Raw genomic sequence first — 24,885 nt, 5'->3', positions numbered from 1 at the left:
CTATTTTTGTAAAGCCTGCCACCCACGTGGCGTGAGCATATTGAAATTAGATTCCCGTCCACGTTCAAACATAACATAATGCATACCCCATCTCATCGTGGGGGTACTAACTACTCAAACCATGATTACGTCATCAACGTTATAAATGCTGGCAAAATAATTTTAAAAAAATCTCTTACTGCGTTCGTACAATGGTTAAAGGGGTGGTCGAGACGAAACAATTAAATAAATAAAAAGGACACGTGTCACCCACGACATGACACCTTACCTTAATTCAAATCGCAAAAAGAAACCTGTAAATAATATCGACGTCTACTTCCCGCCGACGACACAGGAGAACACAGTCGACTGATCTTAAAAATGGGCAAATTGAAAACTGCAAGATTTGATCGATTCCATCAGAATTTCCATTTTTATTCAGTTTTGAAAGAACAGCTGAATGCAGAAAAAAAGCAAAGCAAGTCTTTATTATTATTATTACGCTCTCCTTACACTTGCGTGTACTGTGGATTCAAATCCACGGAAGCATTTTAGTGTTTATATCGGCCATGTACAAACATCGCTATAAATACTACCTGTATATATTGATTGAACAGAGTGAGTAGTAACATTTGAGTGTAAATTTGGCGGCACTATCTTCAGGCGCAATTGTAAAATTGAGTTGAAGAAGCAGGAGCAGATCAGATCGAACATGGAAAACGATCAATGGAGGACAGAGGTGGACTGGAAGAGATCGTAAGGAGCCCAGAGGGAGTCCAGAGGACAGGATTGCCTCAGATCAAGACGCAGCCAGGGTTTCCCTTTGCCACTCCAATGGAGAAGACTTACAGGGCCAGGATGAAGATTTCTGCACCGCCCTTCGAAATTGTCCCCTCCCAATCCGTGCTGATTCCACCTGTGATCCACTGCTTCCACTTCTCCTGCGAACACCAGCAAAAATGGCGGCAGAGAACCTAGCTCGTAGATCCGTCTCTTCTTCTGCACTTCCATCCATTCCTCGATCTTTAATGTGTACGAACCTTGCCGCCATCTCACCAAATCGATCACCATAACCCCTGTGTTAAAATAACAAGCTTTTTTGCCCTGGAATGTTTGGGACAGAACTGGATCGGACCAGAAATCATCGGTGAAATACTTTGTGAAATTCGCATGGCAGTACTCGGGAGCGGCAAGCATGTGAGAATCCAGACTGGTTTCCCAAAGCTTTGCTATGTCGTCCACCACAACCAAATCGGAGTCCAGATAAATGATTCTTCCCACGCAGCGAGGCAGAATATCAGCCAAATAAGAGCGGGCATAATTCAGCGGCTGATCTAAAGCCTGGCGAATGGAGTAGGAAATCTTGTCCTTGACAATATTTTCGTCGAAATGGTAAAGTTTGAAGCGCAGATAAGGAAAAGTCGCCATGAGAGCATCCTTGAGATCGGCTTCCCTGTCCGAAGCCAAGAAATGGAACACGACATTCTCAGGGCACGCAGCGTGCTGGAGAATTGACAGAATTCCCGCCACGACTCCTCTCAAATAAGCAGCGTCCAGTGTCATTGCAATATGTACCGCGTTCGAATCGCAGAGCTCCTCATCTTCCTTCTCATGATTCTCCGAGGACATCATCGCCATCCATGGCGGCGTTGTAATGACGCATTCTTTGCCGTTACGGAACGCCGGAGCTTCTTGGAAAACAGGAAGGCTCCAAGATCTTTGAGGAATATGCAGGCGTTCTCGTACCACGGTAGGAAGCTTGCTAAACCCTGGAACTGTTCTTGAAATATCAACATTTACAGTGGTCTCCCGGATGATTCTCGCCATGGCAGGCATCTGAAACACCACAGGACTGCTCATCAACAGAAGGATCACAAGCAGGCCGCTTGCTTGGGGTGAAAGTCCATACATTTTCACTTTTGATTCAAACCGCTACGTCCAGGGTTCGAATCACAAATCGCCTATGCAGTTTAGGCATGTGCTACTGCTACTGCTGCTTCCGTCCTTAAAAGGTAAACTGACCACTTACCACACCAGTTCCAGAGAGTCCGCCATTGCCCGAAATACAAAGCATTCTGCAGAAAAGGACTCCAAGATCCAAGCTTTCCGAGTAGGTACCATTAAAAGAGAAAAACAAACAGGACAACCGTAGAGCAGAGCTAAAATTGGATATACCTAACTGCAATGAGAAACAGTAGTTCGATCTGGTTGCTAAATAATAAGAAACGAAGGTAAAGAGAGCATCGCCGTCAAAGTCTGGTACGCACCAGGATTCACGCAAAAGGAATTCCCACCTAAGCAAATGAGCAGGTGAAGGGCATGCTCTCCCTCTCCAATGACATTAACCGCCCACCAATGTCCTTAAAAAATCATGGCTTATACGCATCCAGTGGGGACACCAGTCACATCAAACCTTTCTTAATACCAGTCCACCATTTCCTTTCTTTATACCAGTCGCCCATTCCATTCTCTTTCCTTCTCCGCTTCCCGAGACTAGCCTGTCTTACAAACCGTCAAATCTCGAGAAGTTAGAACGAAACGACCCGCCAACCTTAGCCTTTCCATTCAACGTTTCATCTAATCAAGATTTGTTAATACATAATCAATGTTCTACAGCTGTAGAAAAGAAAGACACTTACCATTCCAAGAACAAAACCGTAGAAACCCTAGAAACCCTAGCCAACGCACGTGTTGTTTAGAAAGAGAAATTCATGGAAAACTGTTTAAACGTCGGCTTAGAAGCATCTAAAAGCATAATCCCGTAGGTACTATTGTCCTTCAACCATTGTCGGTGAGATGTCGTGTTATTACTTTGGCTGTACTACACCCTCCATTAAATTAATCTTTAACCTCCTGTTGTTGTTGCTTCGCAGCAGAAGACGCGGACACACAAATTTGACTTCTCGCCCGCCGGCTCGATCGCTATTGGTTCCGCTTCCAACACGTCACACAAGCCATGGATTAGGTCGCTCAAGTACCTGATTCTGATTGAGTACCCGCCCCGAACATGATTCCCGTTTAAATTTGTAAGCTTTGACTTCCAATCCTCCATTAAACCCTTAAATATACAGGCAGTCGATTCTCTAGAAGAGCGTAGACTATTCAATCCCTTAAGAATTTTCAACTCATCCGTCACCAGTCATCACCCGATCAACGTCAAAAAGGGTTAAATTTTTTGTCTTTTCAAGCTGCCGCACAAGAAAAAAATTTCTACAGGGGAGAATGATTAGTTTTACGAGATTAGAGAAGTAAAGTCATTTCTGCTTCAAATCTCATCCACCGTCGGTGCGGATTCCAATTAGTGTGTGATGGAATGGGAATATCAGTCATGAGGAATATACGTTTCTCTTACCTCCACCTGGTAGAGGAAGAGAAAATCTGCCATCACTCTCTTCAATGAACAGCTTCACACGGAAAGTATCTATGTTAAGGGTTTCTCGTTCATCTTGAAATTGAATTTTACGTTCATCTTTCAGCTGAAAATTTTGTTTTCATTTTAAGTAGGAAAAAAAAAGTTTTGTTGAGATGTCAACATTAAAGGGAAAGCAACAGTATTCCCTGAAAAAGAGGGATCTCCATCACACGTCAAAGAGAGATGAAACCCCCCGTTTGGATGCGCCTGTCGGTGCCCTCAAATGCCCTTTTCCCTTGCCAAAAACGTCCCCTCCTCCATTACCCTACACCTGCTTCACAAAGCTTCATAGTAGAAGAGCCGATATTGAAAAGAATTGAAAATTATTAAGGATGTAGTTTATGTATATTTTTTCGCTCTGATTTTTTAGTAAATTTTTCATATCAAAGGTTAGCAGTTCAATTGGTTGATCAAAATTGGTAAGAATGATGGTATGTTCCTTGATTACATCATCTGGCAAGATTCAAATCTTAAGGGACACGATTCCGCCAAATTCAACCCATAAATGATTTTGATGGATGAGATCCACTTACGCAAGTGGCTATTTATCAAGTTGAAGGACAACTTCTAGTTTAGATGATACTGTGTGACATAAGGAGGCAACACATACAATAAATAGAAAAAATATATATATTCATATACACTTCATAAGATTAAGCCATGGATCTCCTATTTATATCATTACTCTTACATACAATATTTCATATCTTACCTCTTCACTATAACATATATTATGCATCTTTCATCATATTTATTTGTATTGCTTCTATGTTCTATTATAGCATTCCTAAGCATATGGTTGTGTCCCTAAGTTCAATCATGTATACACTTCTCCATTTAGAGGCATTGCAAGATATTTGATGTTGCTACAACCAACTACTTTGGCTTGCTCTATTCAACCTCCATGAAGTCACTCTTCCATTTTTCAACCTAATGGAAATAGAGCTAATTTCCCTTCTAAGAATTTTACTTGAAACCTTTAAGTCTTTATGTTAGCTTTATAACTACACATCATCCACTAACATAAGCTATATGTCTCATCCTTAAGAGATACTAGCTTTATTTCAACAAATGATGTGCAAAAGAGACCATCTTCCAAGTAACGTGCATGTCATCTACTCATATTTATCATCTACTACAAAAATTGCATAAAATGTTTAAAATGAGGGCAAAGCATTTTGGTAACTATTTTTTAGTTGAGTATATGTGGCATCCTAAAGAGAAATCACCTAATAGATGCATCACACATATACCATGATACCAACATAGCTATCTCAAGGGCAACTTACCTTTGTACTTTCCAGTTCCTCTCTTTAGTCTTCATACAAAGTTTGTTTCAATCTCGTCCAGGTTCTCACTTGTTTCTGATTCATCTCCTGATATCCTTGAAATGTTAAATGCAACTTCTCTTCGATAGGATTTTATATCTTCCATCTCTCCAATTTCATAGGCAGACAATGTTCCGATAAGCTGATCAATTGAGAAGCTATTATGATCATGACATTCTTCAATAGCACACTTCTTCGGTTTGTAGGGTTTAGTCAATGTAAATTGTTGCAAGTTTGGTCAGAATGAGTTGTTGATGTGTTGTCATTGATGTCAGGATGCTTTGATTGTCAATAGTTGATATTGAGTTTCTTATGCAATTGTGCTGAGAGATTTGTTCCTCATATCTTCTATATTGTGCATATATTCATGTGGTTTGGATATGTTGTTAAGAAATGTTTAGAGATGTTATATTCAGGATTTGGTGCTCCAGATTGTTGTGTTAAGGAAGTTGCATTCACCAGTGTTTGACAATGTTTTCCATGTGAAATACATGCTCTGCATTTCTCCGGCTTATGGTTTCTAGTGTTGCAGTTTTGGAGATGAGTTGATAATGTCCTCGGCTTCATTCTATTTAGTTGGCACGTGTTCTTAGGCTTCAGAAGCATTGTTTCAAAGTTCGATGGTGTTTACTCTAGGTTTGGTCGATCTCAGACGTTTACACTTCAAATTATTGCTCTGATGATTATGGATCATTGTATAATGTGTTTGATGCTTATTTTGGTCTCAGTTAAGATGTCTTGTGGTCCACCTTACATTCTTCTCCACTGCGGGAATGTTTAGTGCCGATCTAATTTGAATTGTGTTCAGTTAAGATGCTTAGCTGACTTTGGGAGATTTTGCATGATATAAATAAAGGTTAATTTGTTGAGGATGATGTATGTGTGAAGAGAGAGAGAGAGAGAGAGAGAGAGAATGTGTTGTGGAAGAAAGTTGTTTGTGTTGATGAAAAGTGTTGAGCAATGTGGACTTTCATGTGTTAGCTACCAGAAGCAGTGAGCCAAAGGTATCTACAGATCTTACAATTGTAGAGGTACATCAATGGTGAATTCTTTCTCTTTTATTCTTCTTCATCTGGGCATTGGGCCTTTCTTTCTTTCCTTTGGGTAGTGAGCCCTTTGGCAATGAGCCTCTGGCAATGAGTCTTTCTTTGTAAAAATCACCTTAACTGGTGTCACCCTAACCGGTGTTCATATATTGAGAATAACATTCTCCGTGGTTTTTTCCCTAATAGGGTTTTCCACGTAAAATTTGGTGTTTCCTTGTGCATGGTTTGCTCTAATTTTCATGTTCTTTCATGCTCATATCTTTCTGTGGATTAAGTGATAGAGTTAAGTTGTTGGGGATCTGTTTTAATGAAAAGGTTTTAGATTTGTTTGTACAACTAATTTACCTCCCCCTCTTAGTTGTCTTGTGCGTTAGAACATTCAACAATTGGTATCAAATCTTTGGTTCCTTGGAGAAGAGCTTAACCACTTGAGGAGATCTTGATGGCACACAAACTAACAATCCCTATGTTTGATGGACCCGACTATGCTTTCTGAAAAGTGAATATGCAAGGTTACCTGATTTCTCTTGGCTATGAAGTTTGGAAGTTTGTTACATAAAAGCACACTAAACTATTGACTGGGGTGAACACTCCAGATGAGATCAAGGAATTTGAAGACAATGAAAGGGAAAGGTTTGCTATATTTAGTACTCTTTCTAAGATTGAATTAACAAGAGTTGTATCTTTGGAATATGTTCATGATGTTTGGATAAATTAGAAAAGACTTATGAAGGAGATGATACAGTCTAACAAGATAAGTTGTAGAATGCTAAAGCTAAATTATATGAATGTTTATAGATGGATGAAGAAGACAATATAACTAGCTACCTGCAGAAGATAGATGATGTTGTAAGGGTATATACACCAAGTTGTGGTACCAAAAGGGGTCTTAAGATCCCACTTTTTTTTTTTTTTTCCTGAAATCAACAGTGTCTGAACTTCAACAACAAATTGAACATAATTACACTCCAAATTTGAAGATGCAACAAGAACAAGAGTCAAGAACAAGAGTCAGAGTGCTTAGAGTCTACTTTCTAAACTACTAATTTATTTTGAAAATGGTGGAGATTAAGGGATTCAAAAAGGGGGGCCACAAAAAGTTGTCCTATTTTTATGCAAAAAACATAACATAGCGTCTGTTGTGGCCCCCCTAAAATGCTAACTTTTTTTTTGAATTTTTAAAATAGCTTCAGTGAGAAATTAGCTAACACCTTGTAGTTTATGCCAGATTTTTCAGCTAATTTTTTAATGAGTATATGATTTTTTACTAATTTTCGAAGTGGACACATCCTGAAAAATAGAAATTTGAGCGTGCTCCCCCCTAAAATCATTGAAAACTAATCAAAAATCAAAACTTTTTTTTTTTAAATTGTGTAGAATGGAGTCTAGTTTCTAAAAATGTATGTTTTTTCAAAATCTAATGAACATGTAAAAATCTATACCCAAAATAGTGCATGTTGGTTTTTGACAAAAAACAGACACTCTGACAAAAGAAATTATAGATGAAAGACTTAACGAAATCAAAATTTGAAATAAATTACATTGTTGGATAGCTAAGAGGGAGCTCAAGTTTACCACGATATTTTTTTAACTTCATTGAAACACGTGCAAACCTGACGGAGAACATGATAAAAAATATGTCAAAATTTTCAATGTTCTGATAAAAACACGTCTCTAGCATGAAATGTTCGTCCAAACCTTTGGGTTGGATGCCCAAGGAAAATCCAACCCATAGGTTTGGTGTTTCCCAAAGCAGGCCATTTGGCGCATGCCAAATATGACGCTCTCCCTATTTGGCATGCGCCAAATGTGATCAATGGGTTTTCCCATTTGGTGCGCGCCAAATGTGGTCCATATTCCACATTTGGTGTGTGCCAAATAGGGAGAGCGTCAAATGTGGTCCATATTCCACATTTGGCGCACGCCAAATAGGGAGAGCATGAAATGTGTACATAGAAATAATGTTTAGTTGAAACAATGTCCCATTAGCTATCTCTCTCTCCTTTTATATCTATCTGTACCTATTGTGTCTCTTATCAATCCCTCCTTAGGCTCTAAGTAAATCACCTTTATTTCCCTTTTGTATATTTCTCTCTCCCTCTCCAATTCTCACCCTACAGGTACTTGCCCCTCTTTCTTGCTTTGTGAACTCTCCCCCTCACCGATATCTACCTTTACCATCTCTAAGTATTTCAAAAAATCACAATCTACCCCTACTTCCCTCTTTCTCTTTGTTCCTTTGGCTCTCATTTTATATCTCGCTCCCCTCTCTCAATTATGGCCTCTCTCTCCTCTCTCTCCACATGTCGAGGTATCCACCTCTATCCATCTCACATTGAGCTCTCGAGGTATCCATATTCATCCATGTCCCATTACCCTCCTCTGTGAGATAGATATCCCATTACCCACCTTTATCTCCCTTCACTCGTAGTTCCATATCTCTCTATGAACCAGATCTCTTATTCTCTCTCCCCTTACCTCTTATCTCCCTTCATTCTTATATCCCTACTCTTCTTTGTCCCTCCCCTCTCTAGCTCTCACAATTCCCTTATTCCCCTATCCCTCTATATCTCCCTCTCCATCCTTACACCCATCTCATTACCTCTCTCACCTCTTTCTCTCAGTTTCTCCCCCGCTTTCTTTATGTTTACCTCTCTATCCCGCCCACCCTCCTTAAACCCCCATCTTACCTCTCTCTCCCATTTGAGCTTCTCACATCCCTTCCCCTCTATGTCCTTTATCCCTAAGTATCTCATTCCATTCATGTTTACCTCTCTATCACCCCCACCCTCCTTAAACCCCCATCTATCCTCACCCTCCCCTCTAGGCCTCTCACCTCCCTTCCCCTCTATGTCCTTTATCCCCAAGTCTCCCACCTCTCTCTCCCCTCTAGCCTCTCACCTCCCTTCCCCTTTATGGCCTTTATCCCCAAGTATCGTATTCCCTTCATGTTTACCTCTGTATCCCCCTCATCCTCCTTAATCTCTCATATATGCCTCTCACCTCTCTTCTTGTCTATGTTCTTCATCCATAAATATTTCTTTTCCTTCATGTTTACATCTCTATCCCCCCACCCTCCTCAAACCCCCATCTCACCTCTCCCTTCCCTCGTAGTTCCATCTCTCTCTATGAACTAGATTTCATATTTTATCTCTCCCCTTACCTCTTCTCAAGCTCTTCATTCTTATAGATACATACTCTTCTTTGTCCCTCCCCTCTCTAGCTCTCACAATTCCCTTATTCCCCTATCCCTCGAGATATCTCCCTCTCCATCCTTACACCCATCTAATTCCCTCTCTCAGCTCTTTCCCTTAGTTTCTTCCTCACTCCCTCCTCTCTCTAGGTCTCTCCCACACTTTCTTCATGCTTACCTCTCTATCACCCCCAACCTTCCTTAAACCCCCATCTCTCCCCTTTGTGCCTCTCACCTCCCTTCCCCTCTACATACCTTTATCCCACCTCTCTCTCTCTCTCCTTTAAGCCTCTTAACTCTCTCTTCCCCTCTATGTCCTCTATGCCCAAGTATCTCATTCCCTTCATGTTTACCTTTGTATCCCCCTCATCCTCCTTATGGCCTTTTACCTCCCTTTCTCTCTACGTCCTTTATCCCCAAGTCCCTCGTTCCCTTCATGTTTACCTCTCTATCCCCTCCACCCTCCTTAAACCTCAGTACCTATCTCTCCCCTCTGGACCTCTCAACTCCCTTGGACTTTCTATGCCCTTTATCACCAAGTCTCTTAGTCCCTTTTGAATGTTTACCTCTATATCCCCCCCACCGTCCTTAAACCCCCATATCACCCCTCTCCCCTCTAGGTTTCTCACCTCTCAAAATCTATACATTAGTAGTTAAATCTCCCTAGATTGACCCATATTTATCTCCCTTCCCTCGTATTTCCATCTCTCTCTATGAACTAGATCTCATATTCTTTCTCTCCCCTTACCTCTTCTCAGGCTCTTCATTCTTATAGATACATACTCTTCTTTGTCCCTCCCCTCTCTAGCTCTCACAATTCCCTTATTCCCCTATCCCTCGAGCTATCTCCCTCTCCATCCTTACACCCATCTAATTCCCTCTCTCACCTCTTTTCCTCAATTTCTTCCTCACTCCCTCCTCTCTCTAGGTCTCTCCCACACTTTCTTCATGCCACCCACCGTCCTTAAACCCCAATATCACCCCTCTCCTCTCTACGTCATTTATGCCCAAATTTGTCGACCTCACTTTCTTACTCACACCCTTCCCTCTCTAGGTTTGTCCCTCACTTTCTTCCTCACTCTCTCCTCTCTCTAGGTATCTCCCTTGCTTTCTTCCTCATTCCTTCCCCTCTCTAGGTATCTCCATTCCCTCCTTACCGCTATCTCTAACTCTCCCGCAATCCTCCATTTTCTCTCTCGTTGTTCTTGTATCACTCCTCTTCTTTCTCCCTCCTTCTATAAGTGTCACACCCCCTTTATTCCCCCCCTCCCTCCATATCTCACCCTTCATCCTTACTTCATATGGTTTAGCATATCGGGTTATAGGGTCTATGGTTATTGTATAGGGTCGGGGATTTAGCATATTGGGTCATACGATCTAGGGTATTTGTTATAGGTTTTTAATGGTTTAATTTTTATGGTTGTGGCTATCAAACTATAGGGTATAGAGTATATATTATAGGGTATAGATTATAAATTTATCAAAGGTTAAAAAATTTCAATGGAAGTCATTTGGCACTAGCCAAATGAGCTACACTAAAAAATGGTTATATGGGACCCTTGACCCGTGATCCAAGCCCACATTCTCTCATTTTGTCTGATTTCTGCGCATGATGAGACAAAAAACTGCTTTTTGCATGGTGTTGACATTTTATGCAAGGTTGTTCTATACATTCATCAGCTCTCCACCACCTTTTTTTTCATTTGGCAACGTCGAAGAGGAAGAACATAATTTTTTTTTATCAAATTTGAATAATTGAGGTAATATTTTCTTGCTTTTAGAATTCAAATACTTATTAAGTGTTATTTTGTTTAAATGTTAGAATAAAAGTGTTTTGTCAAAATTGATTATAATCCTATTAGATTTACATTAGATTTAACAATGCATTTGAAGGAAGTTGCATAAGAAAATTATTTGTTTAGTGGTTTAAAACAAAATTTGCAATTTCATACATCCTTTTTAAGATCTTATGAAATAATTTAAAAAAGGAATACATGAAATAATTTCAATTTTATATATCCATTTTAAAATATGCATAATTAGGATAGTCATAGATGCATTAAGACTGTCCTAACATAGATGCATTAGGACTGCCCCTTACACCTCTTGAAATCTCTTTATGAATTAACTTTATTCTCTTTTTATGTGCATGTACATGTAGAAATCATCATCATGCCGAGCAAATGACCAAAAAATGTAACACTGAAAGAGCGTGAAGCTAAGAATGCAAAAAAAAGAGAAGGAATGAAGCAACTTTGTGAAGCAAGGAAATTGAATACCATAGAAGAAGAGGTGCCAATTGAAGAGGAACATGAAATATCCATCCAATTTAAGAGAGAGACAGAATTGGCCACACAAAGGAAACAGATGCAAAACCTTCATGCAATGAGACAATTGAATCCAATGGTTGAGAGAATGTCTACCACAATTCAAGTCTAAGGCACCCCATCTCTTACATCTCAAGTTTAAGGCACACCATCTCTTATTGGCACACCGTTGGTGTCTACAACATCTCATATTGATCACACTCCCTCTATGACATTTGACGTTGCAAGTGTTGGGATTTTGAGTTTATTGGCATTTTGCATAGAGATTGCATTAATGATATGTTGTCATTGATGTCAATTGAACCGGTAATGGTATTCATGTTATTGCTGATATTATTGTTTTTGATATTGGCTAGTAACCAATTAGAAGAGCTTGGTGGAAGATGTTGTAAACCGGTGTGTTAAGTTTGTGAGTTGAATTGGTAAACCGGTGTAAAGGGTTAAACCTTTCTATGCAATGTAACTGGTAAACCCTTTCAGTTGTTAAACCCTAACCGATCAAGTTTGTTGGTTTATTATTTGATGAGCGGTAATGATGGAGACACATGTGATCATTGTATGAGGATAAGTTCAAATTGTTTTGGCGCGTTTGTTTACTATCTAGGGAAGGAGAAAAGTGGATTGCATCTGATGCACAGTGTGTGATGAGTTACAAAGTCCGATGAAGCAGTGATCATGGAGCGGTTGGAATTTTCTTGAAGAATGTGAAGAGATTGTCATGATTTCGAATGGTCAAGGTTGTACCGACTTGTTTGTAATCTCAATGATGAGAATTAGGTTTTTGTTGTGTTACCGACCTAATTGATCTATATTTAAGGTCGATGAAGTTTTTTGTAAAGGTTTTTGGCAAGATTGGCATAAACTTGTTGAGTGTATTGTTGCCTAACTACTGAATGGATCTACACGTTGAGTGAAGGCAGATTGAAGCTTAAAAGGATCTGATCAAGCAAATGTAGTGCTATTCAGACAGATCAAGAAAACCTGTTGTTTTCTAACAATTACAGCAGAAGTGAAATCCCTTAACTAAGTAAGCTCTAACAAGCCTGGCTACTCATTAAATCCTCTAACAAGGTGGTCCATTAGCTTGGATTCTTAAATCCTCCAGCGAGGTTACTCCTAATAGGGTATTGTGCTTTTCATCGAGGCATATTTGTAAATCCCTTAACCGGGTGATTCCTAACCAGAATTAGTTCTTAACATGACTTATTGTAAAGCTTTAATAGGCTTGGCTCCTAACAGGGCAAACTTTAGAAGAGTTCAGATAGCTATCCTTGTGAGTCTCATCTCATCGTGGTTTTTACCTATTTGGGCCACGCATAAACATTTGTATCAAGTGGTGAATGTTTGTTTTGTGGTTATGATCTTATTTGTTGATTTGATTAACTTCTGATAAGGCATGATAACTAGAAGCATAAAGAGATGAATATGTTGAGTTATGATTAAGCATTGTTGATGTTTACAAGGTTGAAGTTGTTTACTGTTAAGTTGTCATAACAGTCAAACCGGTTGATGTCAAGTATTCTTATGAATGTTGATCTTGACTGAGATATGTTTACTCTATGTGATTGAAATTGAGTTTGGGAACTTTGTATTAGTTTTTTCAATATATTGATTCACCCCCCCCCCTCTCAATATTCTACCGGATACTTCTTCTTTCATCATACCATCAATTGGTATTAGAGCATCTCAGGTCCTCTTTAATCTAAAAGCCTAACAGCTTGAGGAAAAGATCTTGTAGACCATGATGAAGAAAGAAGGTCCGAAGTTCAACAAAGATAACTATAGAATATGGAGTGACATAATGAAGATTTACATTAAGAGTCTTGGTAGTCAGTATTGGGATCATATAGGAACTAAGTATATTACACCTACTGGAATCATGATTGATGATCAGAAGAAAGAACAACAGGAAAATCACCAAGCATTAGAGGCTATTATCAGTTCCTTGTCTAATGCTAAATATGTAGATGTTCATGGTCTTGAAACTGCACATCAAGTGTGGGAAAAAATTGAAGAGATTTATAGCGGTGATGAGCATGTTAAGATTGCCAAAGAGGAGAGTTTAAGAGGAAAGTTTGATGACATGAGAATGTCTAAAGGTGAGAATATCCAGCAGTATGGTCAAAGGATTAAAGAGATAGTTGAACGTGAAATAAAGAGTGCAGGAGGGAAAGCGAAAGATGCCACAGTAATCAATAAGGTATTGAGAACCCTGCTACTTGTCTATGATGTTTAACAACTTGAGGAGATTCTCATAGTAATCACTAAGGTATTAGAGCCTAGGCCTCTTTTTGCAGAAGTTTAACAACTTGAGGAGATTCTATGGCAACTAACTATTTCAGGAAAGACAGTTTGAAACTTGATGGAACTAATTATGATTCTAATGAAGAACCAAGAGACAATGGATGGGATTTTTTTGCAATAACTGAAGATCAACCGGCACCTACTATTCCACCAGTAGAACAGGCCCTAGTAGCTAAAATTGAAGAAAAGGATGAATGGACTATAGATTCTGGATGTTCACATCACATGACTGGTGATAGAAGTAAATTCTTATCTTTTCAGGAATACAATGGAGGTCTAGTAAGATTTGGAGATGACAAAGCTTGTTTGATCAGAGGAAAAGGCACTATATCTTTAGATGGTAGGCACAATACTGACAATGTTTATTATGTTGAAGGTTTGAAGCACAATCTTTTGAGTGTTGGTCAATTAGTTGAAAAAGGATTTCAGTTACAATTCAAGAATTTGAAATGTCTATGATTGGGGAGATAAAATTATTTTTAGGATTGCAGATTTCTCAAACCGATAAAGGTATATTCTTATGTCAATCAAAGTACTTGAAGGAATTGCTGAAGAAATTTGGTATGGAAAACTCTAAACCGGTAAGTACTCTTATGACAACAACTAATAAACTATCATTGAAGGATGATTCAGCTCCTGTTAATCTAACAAGATACAAATCCATGATTGGAGGTTTACTATATTTGACACAAACAAGACCTAATATAATGAATGCAGTATGTATTGTTTCAAGATTTCAGAGTAATCCTAGAGAAAATCATGAATCAACAGTGAAAAGGATTTTCCGGTATTTACAAGGCACAACAAATCTTGGTTTATGGTATCCTAAAGATGAAAATTTTGAGTTATGTGCATACACGGATGCTAACTGGGCAGGAGATGTAGATGGTAGAAAGAGCACCACTGACAAGGCATTATTTCTTGGTAGCAGATTGATTTCATGGTTGAGCAAGAAACAGAGTTGTACATCATTATCAACAGCAGAATCAGAATATGTTGTAGCAACAACTAATTATACTCAGGGATTATGGATTAAGAAAATGTTGAAGGACATAAAGATAAAAGCAAAGAACCTATAATCATCTATTGTGATAATTCAACAGCAATTGATATATCAAAGAATCCAGTATTTCGCTCTAAAACTAAACATGTTTCTATCAAATACAATTTTTTGAAAGAGAATGTTGAAGCAAAGGAAGTGAAATTGGTTTATGTGGATACTAAAGAGCAGATTGTAGATCTCTTTAGTAAGCCTTTGCCTAAGGAAACCTTTGAATATCTCAGAGAGCAGCTTGGGGTTATAACCTCACCGGTAGAGACTTAGAAAGTTGATGCTTGGCATCAAACCAACAGAATTTATAGAGAAACCTTTTTCCGACTTTGATGGAGGAGAGCTACTTCTTAGGGGGAGTAGTTGGATAAGTTGGTTCTATGAACTGGTTGTATCTGGTATTTATATTACTTTGGCATTTGATGTCAAAGGGGGAGAGATATCTATGGAAAAACACATTATCCTTTGGGGAGAGATCATTCATTGGGGGAGATATTTTTACTCTCTGCATTTGTATTTTAATTTCTGGTATTGATCTATTCTAGAGATTGTTGGTTTTTGGTTTATTGGTATTTCTGCTTTGGCACTTAGATGGTTTTTCCATCTTGTGTTGCCATCAATGCCAAAGGGGGAGATTGTTGGTATTATGGATATGTTGTTTGGTTTTGTCATTGATGTCAACACTTATCAACACTTATCCTTCTGGAGATCTTTGATTATGTTCACCGACAAGTTCAGTGACCTATGCACAGTCATCGGTATTTGGTTCACCGACAGGTTATACTATTCACCAACACTGAGGATAACTTGTTATCATCTGGAGATCACTTGGTTATGTCGAAGACATGGTTTGGACACTTGGTTTTGGAGATTTGATTATTGGTCTAATCGGGTTGACATAATTGTTGTTACCGGTGAATTGGTCTAGGTTATGGACCGACATGCTTTATCTATTCCAGATCAGCACGACATGTTATGGAGATGGTTTAATCAATTAATATTATTGTTGAGCCGACATGATGCATCACATCTTGACTTGTTGTAATTGATTTTTATTGTAATATTCTTAGTGAGCCGACCTACACATTTGGTCTTAGGTTTTGGTATATATGTAAGATCTCAATTGTGAGATTAACATGGTATAGGTATGGTATGTAATAAGGTATTGTAAGGTTATATTCGGTATATGCGAATATAAAAAGAGATACTCATGCAGACATCATTTGAAGATTCAAGGAAGGTTTGAAGAAGACAATCAAAGCTTAATCGGTACTGAATCCAACATAAAAGATTCCACTTTGAGTAGTACATTATCATTAGATTTAATCATCCATTTTATAGTCAGTGTGACTCCCATTCTATGCTTGAGCAGTGAGCTCTAGGTAGCTGGCCTTTCTGCATGTACAGACTCCATTTGTAAACACATACTCTCTGCAGTAGTATCATCTGATTGTGGATAAGGTTTCTCACCATGGTTTTTCCCCTTATAGAGTTTCCACGTACAAATATTTGTGTTATGTGTTTTGGATATTGTTTCTCTTTTTGTTTCATGCATTAAGCTTCACCGATACTATTATTAACTGTTAATCTGTTTACCGACATTTAGTTTGGTTTACTGGTATTATGTTTCAAGTTTGGTTAAAGTTGTATTTGAGATAAAATTATTTGACAACTGATTCACCCCCCCCTCTCAGTTGCCTCTAGGTCCTAACATATGCTATTCGAGTTGCAGCTATTCAGGAGTTGAAATCCATTGATAAGACAAAGGTAACTCTTGACTCTATTATTGGCAAACTTACTACTTTTGAACTAAATGGCTATGATGGTAGTGTACAAAAATCATAATTTGCATTCAGAGCTTTTGTGTCTAACCCATCTGTGATAAGAAGTAGAGATACTGGCCATGGTTATGAATCTAGATCCAACAGAGATGTTGATGATGAAGACAACTTAGTGGAACTTGAAGCATTGTTGGCAAAACGAATGCCTAGAGGCATTGGTAAATATAGAGGTAAGCTACCTTTGAAATGTTTTGCATGCAACAAGATTGGTCATATAGCAGCTAATTGCCCTAATGGTGAAAATGAATACAAGAGAGATAGATTTAAGAAGTATAAGGGTAAAGGCAAGAGAGATTGTCTTGTAGTTATTAACAGTGGTATTACTGATGAAGAATCTGATGATGATGATGATGCTAGTCAAGATATTGTGTTTGTAGCTATTGAGGAATAAATATCAGATCAGAAGGCATTAGTATTCAGGATGGATAACTCTGATGATTGGATCATTGATAGTGGTTGTTCACATCACATGATCAATGATCGGAGCAAATTTCTTTCCCTGAAGGAATTTGATGCCAGTGTTGTCAGATTTGGCAATGAATCACCCTGTATGGTTAAAGGTAAGGGAGTTATTTATTTTAATGGGAAGAGTAGTGTTGACGATGTCTATTGGGTTGAAGGCCTAAAGCACAATCTGTTGAGTGTGGCACAACTTAATGATAGAGGATACCCACTGGAGTTTAGAAATGGTATGTGCAAAATCTTTAACAACAAAGGTGAATTGATTGCAACCAGAAAACAGACCAGCGGTAATCTATTTCATCTTAATCCTAAAGTTAGCAACTGTTTGATTGCAAAAATAGATGATAGCTGGCTTTGGCATAGGAGATTTTTTCATATAAATTTTGACAAAATTGTTAAAGTAAGCAAATCTAAGACAGTAAGAGGTCCGCCTCAACTAGACAAACCGGTTAATGCTCTTTGTAAAGAATGTCAGTTAGGAATGATGACTTCTTCAACTTTCAAGAGCAAGTCCTTCTTAGCAGAGAACTTGTTAGATTTGGTTCATATAGATCTATGTGGACCAATAAGAACAAGAAGCATTCAAGGTGACAGATATTTCATGGTCTTCATTGATGATTGTTCAAGGATGATGTGGGTCACATTCTTGAAGGATAAGAATGAAGCTTTTGGTAAATTCAAGGAATTCAGAGCCTTAGCTGAGAAAGAGAGTGGCAAAAAGATAAAATGTCTGAGAACAGATCAAGGCAGTGAATTTACTTCTGAGGAATTCACTAAGTACTATGATGAGAATGGTATCAAGTGGCAGCTTTCTACACCAAGGACACCACAATAGAATGGTATAGCAAAGAGAAACAACCAGTTAGTGGTTGAAGCTTCTAGAACTATGTTGATACAAGGAGGTGTAGCAAAAACATTTTGGAAAGAAGCTGTAAGTACAGCTCTCTACACAATGAACCGAATTCTGGTGAAAAGAGGTAAGGACAAGACCCCTTATGAATACTAGTATGGGAGATCACCCGATGTTAGCTATTTTAAGATATTTGGAAGAAAATGTTTTATTAAAAGAGGTGATTACATAAGCAAGTTTGAAGCTAAGAGTGATGAAGGCATATTTCTTGGCTACTCCACCAAGAGTAAGGCCTATAAATGCTTCAACAACCGGACATAGAAAATTGTTGAGTGTGTTGATGTTCGTGTAGATGAATGTCCTGAAGTTTTGGATGGAACCAGTTCTGAGAAGAAGGATGAAGATCCTTGCATTTTTCTTTTGGAACCTGAAACTGTTAAATCAGAAACCGGTAAAGCAAATCCTGATGTACTTGTTCAACCAGAACAAATAAATTAAGAAGAAGATGATAATGAAGAAGCTGAACCTAAAGAGAATGATCATGTTATTCTTGGGTATGTGAGACTGAATCACAGTCCTGAATAGATTATGGGGGATAAGGATGCTGGAGTACTAACTAGAAGGAGAATAAGAGAGAACTCTTGCATTATCTCCACCTTTGAACCTAGAATTGCTAAGGAGACGTTTGGTGATGATCATTGGGTTAAAGCTATGGAGGAGGAGTTGGATCAAATTGAGAAGAACAACACTTGGACCTTGGTACCCCCGAACAGTAAACAAGAATGTTATAGGTACTAAATGGGTGCTCAGAAACAAGTTAAATGAAGATGGTGTTGTAGTTCGCAACAAGGCAAGATTAGTATGCAAAGGTTATGTGCAAGAAGAAGGAGAAACTTTTGCACCAGTAGAAATACTGGAAGGTGTCAGAACATTACTTGCATTTGCAGCTCATAAGAAGTTCAAGGTATACCAGATGGATGTTAAGTCTCCATTCTTGAATGGGATACTGGAAGAAGAGGTTTATATAGAGCAGCCTGATGGTTATGCATTGATAGATAAGGAAGACATGGTATGCAAATTGCATAAAGCTTTGTATGGATTAAAGCAAGCACATAGGCTTTGATAGAACTAGTGATGACAACAACATTTATCTCAAGTCTAAAGGAGATGAAATACTGGTCAGTGAAGTATTTGTTGATGATATTATATTTAGAGGTAATGATGACATGAGTAATTGTTTTGCAAATGAAATGAAGAATGATTTTGAGATGTCATTAGTAGGGGAATAAAAAATTCATAGGCTTGTAGATACAACAAATGAAGAATGGTATTTTAATTACTCAATCCAAGTATGTGAAAGGGGTTTTGAAGACTTTTGGTATGAGTGACTGTATACCAGTTGGAACCCCAATGGTTACAGGTTGTAAGTTGTCCAAGGAAGATGCATCTAAGTCTATAGATGAAAATGAATACACGTCGATGATTGGAAAATTACACTATGTTGTTCACAGTCGATCGGATATTGCCCATGAAGACTTTTGGAATGAGTGATTGTAAACCAGTTGGAGCCCCAATGGTTACAGGTTGTAAGCTGTCCAAGGAAGATGCATCTAAGTCTATAGATGAAAAGGAATACAGGTCAATGATTGACAAATTACACTATGTTGTTCACAGTCGACCGGATATTGTGCATGTAGTTGGTATTGTTGCTAGAATTTAGAAGAATCCAAAGGAGGCACATCTAATGGCAACCAAAATAATTTTTAGATATCTGAAAGGTACTGTTGACTATGGGTTATGGTATCTATATGGTGGAAATTTTAATTTGAAAGCATACACAGATGTTGATTGGGCAGGAAATATTGATGACCAAAAGAGTACTATCGGTGGAGCATTCTTTCTAGGAGGGAGCCTAGTTTCATGGAGTAGTAAAAAGCAGAGTTGTACTTCACAATCTATTGTTGAAGCTGAGTATGTGGCAGCTTATATGAATTGCACACAAGCTATGTGGATGAGGCACATTTTGGAAGGTTTGAAGATGAAAATCTCATAACCAATAAAGATTTTGTGTGATATCACAAGTTCAATAAATATTTTTGAATATCCTGTTTTGCATGCAAGTACTAAGCACATTGAATTGAAGTATCACTTCTTGAGGGAAAAATTTCAAAGTAAAGATGTTATCTTGGAGCATGCTTCCACCAAGGAGCAACTTGCAAATATCTTTACCAAACCTCTGCCTAAGACCACTTTCGAGTATCTTAGAAGTCAATTGGGGGTTGTCCCTCTTCATGAACTTAGTTGAGCATGATGTTGATTGCATCAATCCTTGAATTACTTGTAGAATATTACATGGATTGGTGAAGAAGTGGATGTATTCCACAGGGGGAGCATCAAGTTGCAGTATGATGTTGATGCACAGTGAGAGAAAAATTACATGTTTTTACTTTCACTTTGGCATTGTTGTCAAAGGGGGAGAAGAATTATGTGATCAAGGAGAAGAATTATGTGTCTGATTAGGTGAACCAGTGGTAGGCTAAAGACAGACAGAGCATGGTGAATACTTGGTAATGTAAACAAGGATTCCTATTCACAAATCTCAGCAGCAATCAAAGGCGTTGATATTTGTATTTTCCATCAATGCCAAAGGGGGAGATTGCTGGCATTTTGTATAGAGATTGCATTAATGATATGTTGTCATTGATGTCAAATGAACCAGTAATCATATTCATGTTATTGATGATATTGTTGTTTTTGATATTGGCTAGTAACCGATTAGAAGAGCTTTTTGGAAGATGTTGTAAACCGGTGTGTTAAGTTTGTGAGTTGAACTGGTAAACCAGTGTAAAGGGTTAAACCTTTCTATGCAATGTAACTGGTAAACCCTATCAGTTATTAAACCCTAATCGATCAAGTTTGTTGGTTTATTATCTGATGAACGGTAATGATGGAGACAAGTGTGATCATTGTATGAGGATAAGTTCAAATTATTTTGGCGCATTTGTTTACTATCTAGGGAAGGAGAAAAGTGGATTGCATCTGATGCACAACGCGTGATAAGTTACAAAGTCCGATGAAGCGGTGATCATGGAGCAGTTGGAATTTTCTTGAAGAATGTGAAGAGATTGTCATGATTTCTAATGGTCAAGATTGTACCAACTTGTTTGTAACCTCGATGATGAGAATTAGGTTTGTGTTGTGTTACCGACCTAATGAGAATTAGGTTTGTGTTGTGTTACCGACCTAATTGATTTGTATTTAAGGTCAATGAAGTTGTTTGTAAATGTTGTTGGCAAGATTGGAAGAAACCTATTAAGTGTATTGTTGCCTAACTAGTGAATGGATCCACACTTTGAGTGAAGGCGGATTGAAGCTTAAAAGGATCTGATCAAGCAAATGTAGTGTTATTCAGACAGATCAAGAAAACCTGTTGTTTTCTAACAATTACAGCAAAAGTGAAATCCCTTTACCGGTAAGCTCTAACAAGCTTGGTTAATCATTAAATCCTCTAACAAGGTGGTCCATTAGCCTGGATTCTTAAATCCTCCAGTGAGGTTACTCCTAACAGGGCATTGTGTTTTTCATCAAGGCATATTTGTAAATCCCTTAACCGGGTGATTCCTAACTGGAATTAGTTCTTAACAGGACTTATTGTAAAGCTTTAACAGGCTTGGATCCTAACAAGACAAACTTCAGAAGAGTTCAGATAGCTATCCTTGTGAGTCTCATCTCACCGTGGTTTTTACCTATTTGGGTTTTCCATGTATAAACATTTGTGTCAAGTGGTGAATGTTTTTTTTGTGGTTATGATCTTATTTGTTGATTTGGTTAACTTCTGATAAGGCATGATAACTAGAAGCATTGAGAGATGAATATGTTGAGTTATGATTAAGCATTGTTGATGTTTACAAGATTGAAGTTGTTTACTGTTAAGTTGTCATAATAGTCAAACCGGTTGATGTCAAGTATTCTTATGAATATTGATCTTGACTGAGATATGTTTACTTTGTGTGATTGAATTTGAGTTTGGGAACTTTGTATCACTTTTTCAATATACTGATTCACCCCCCCTCTCACTATTCTATCGGATACTGATTCTTTCATAAAACCATCAATAAGTACTTCATGATTAACATCAAGTTTTGGAGCTACACCATCTTGTACACCTCAATTTCAAGGCATGTCATCATTTTCATCTCCAGTTGAAGGTATGCCACCTATCCCTAATGTTGTTGACATTCCTAATCTTGAGGTAACTCAAACTTTGAGAACACCTCCTAGAGTTTTGCATAGAAAGCCTAAGTATTTGATTGATATTGATGCTAATGTTTGGAAACTAATGGTTGACAAGATTCCGAAGCGTACTTGTCAAAGACATGCTAACCGGATATGGAAAATATTTTTTGAGCCTTTAAATGAGATGGGAAGATGTCAACTATTTGTTGAAATGATGAGAAATCTAAAATTTAGGCCCTTAATGAAGATTCTTGGGCTAAGAACATTGATTGAATCAATCGACAAATATATTGTGAAGAATCTGATGAATGCATATGATATTGTTGGTTCTAACTCACACACAAAAGATAGTAATGCCACACGACGTGTCATTACATAAAAAATTGTAAGCACTCAAACTACGAAAGCTCACCTCATTAGAAAGACAAGTAAACAATTGAAGATAAGTAGACAAACTCTAATAAGAGCTATGGGAAGGTGACAAAGAGTGGAGGATCCATATAACAATGAGTTATGGGCATTTTCCAGTAGATTACTAGAGAAAGATAAAGCAATTGTTGAAGCCTTGAGATCCCTAATTGAAGATTTTTGGAAGAATAACACAAGGGTCTCTCCAAAACAAAGAGATATTGTAAGAAGGAGGATTGGTAGTAAAATCCGTGATCCACATCCGAAACATTTTTTGGATATGAGTCAAACACAATTTTTTGCCAAGTTTCAACGTATGTATCCTCAAATTAAAATTAGTCAGAGATTCTTTGAAATGGTAAAGCCTTTTTATGTCAAAATAAATCACACACACACAACTTGTTGTTGTAGAGTACATATCAAATTTTATAACCATTATGATGTTTATCAACACATATGTATAGATTTGCATGCTAACAATGTTTTGGAGGAATGCAAAATAAATGGTCCACCGACATCTTCAAGGGAATTCATATCTAGCATCTTATGTGAAAGAGTAGATGGTCAAGTATATTACAATAAGTGTTTCTTGGATGGAACATGTGTTCATTGTGGTGGATTGCGACATTTACAAATTTGTCAACATATGGATATTGGACAAGAAATTGGTAATGACATAGTGGAATTTGGAAAATATAAGACAGTGGCCTACATGCTAAAAGATGGAAAAGCAGCAAAAAGGTGTTAATTGGTTAGTGAGAAGATTCTAGTGCATCAGTTTATGGGCATCTTTCATGAGAATATAGTGTATGAGTATGCAAGGCATAACCATCGAGCTCGTTGGTTGGACTCATAATTTAAGTTATGCAAGGACACATTTCCACTTCATACAATCATTTCAATTGTTGACTTTGCAGAGAAATACACACTACAACCGCAGAATGAGGTGCAATCGCAATATTACAACTCCACACAAGTTGCTATATTTGTGCATATAGCATTCATTCATGCACATGATAGTATGGAAGAGGATAGGAAGATATTAAGGGAGTATCATTTTTACATCAATGATGATTGCTCAACTCTATAGAGTTTGTGCAAGGTTGTTTTTTCAGATATTCTACGATGATTTAGCTAGCTGAGGCATATCATTCCGTCAACATATCATATGGTCAGATAAATGTGCATCGCAATTTAAGAACTCTTAGATGTTTTATTGGTTGAGTAGGATGCATAAGTTGACTGCTATTCAACATATGTGGAATTTCTCTGAGGCTAGGCATGGAAAAGGGGAGCATGATGGTGCAGGAGCATGTATTAAAAGAGCTTTAGCATGAGTAGAGTTAAAGTACAAAGGGAATGCAAACTTGAAAGATGCAAAATCAATTGTTTAGTGGTGCAATGGTACAATTGGTCCAGGTAATCAAGGTAAGTCTCCAGTTCACAAATTTTTTTGGCTGGTAGATGATACTAACATTGCAAAATTCAAAGATTATTGTACATTGACAGGATCGAGTGAGCTACACTCTTTCAAAATCTCTAATGCAGGTTCATGGACTATCCATATGCAATGGATGGCATGTTATTGTTCTTCATGTAGAGATGGTGCCTATAATGAGTGTGAGTCAAAGGAGTGGGTGGACGAATGGTGTATGAGGCCTCTAATCCCACTTGAGACATATCGACCTCCGAGTGCACTACAACTAACACAGATGGAAGTATCAGTTGACTTTGACCATGTGTTAGATTTAGTTCAACCAAGCAAATTATCCATATGCAAATTTTTGTACTTTAATATTTTAACTTAGTTGTTTGCTAAATTCTTCTCACTTTATCATTGTAGGGCATGTTTATGCAATTATTGCAACTGAAGACAATGAAGAAGGAACGTATGATTAGCTATGTCATTGTGTGGACGCAAAAAAGAAATTGGATTGCCTTGTGGTAGATGGAGAAAATATTGAGTACCCCACAGGATTAGTAGTTGTTACTGGTACATGTCTTAGAAGGTACCCAATGAAGAAGTCTAACTTGTGGTTGTTTGAGGACTTCGAGACACATAGGAAGATTCTTCATTATTCTAACCTTGTTGTAGCTTCAAATGTTCATTTGATCAAATATGGGGGTAGACTACTAAACAAGAACCTATGGAAGGTTCATGAGTTTGACCATGAGGCCATACTAGACATGATAAAGAGTAGAGCAGATCCAGATGGTTCATTGGATTACATGTAAATGCAAAAAATTGTAATATCAATCATATTTGGATATATGTACATGACTTGTATTTTTCGACTACTCGAGGCATTGTAATATAAAAATTTCTGTTTTTGTCTTGTTTTGTGTGATTTTATGTAAATAATGTAATTTTAGACCATTAGAGATCACATGGGATCATTTCGTGAAGTTTTAGGCTAATATGGTAAAAGATGTAAAAATTGCTCATTT

General features: G+C 37.8%; 1 protein-coding gene across 1 annotated transcript; it reads right to left on the bottom strand.

Moving 5' to 3' along the window:
* Positions 1-440: 440 nt before the first annotated feature.
* LOC131072447 (probable galacturonosyltransferase-like 3) lies at positions 441-2,404 on the bottom strand. Its single transcript, XM_058008612.1, has one exon. It carries the CDS (start codon positions 1,888-1,890, stop codon positions 703-705), a length of 1,188 nt encoding a protein of 395 aa, XP_057864595.1. The 5' UTR covers positions 1,891-2,404; the 3' UTR covers positions 441-702.
* Between the last annotated feature and the right edge of the window lie 22,481 nt (positions 2,405-24,885).

The sequence above is a fragment of the Cryptomeria japonica genome, chromosome 8 (genome assembly GCF_030272615.1).
Source record: "Cryptomeria japonica chromosome 8, Sugi_1.0, whole genome shotgun sequence".
NCBI lineage: Eukaryota > Viridiplantae > Streptophyta > Pinopsida > Cupressales > Cupressaceae > Cryptomeria > Cryptomeria japonica.
Note: the sequence above shows the minus strand (reverse complement) of the source record. Positions and strands in the feature narration are given on the sequence as shown.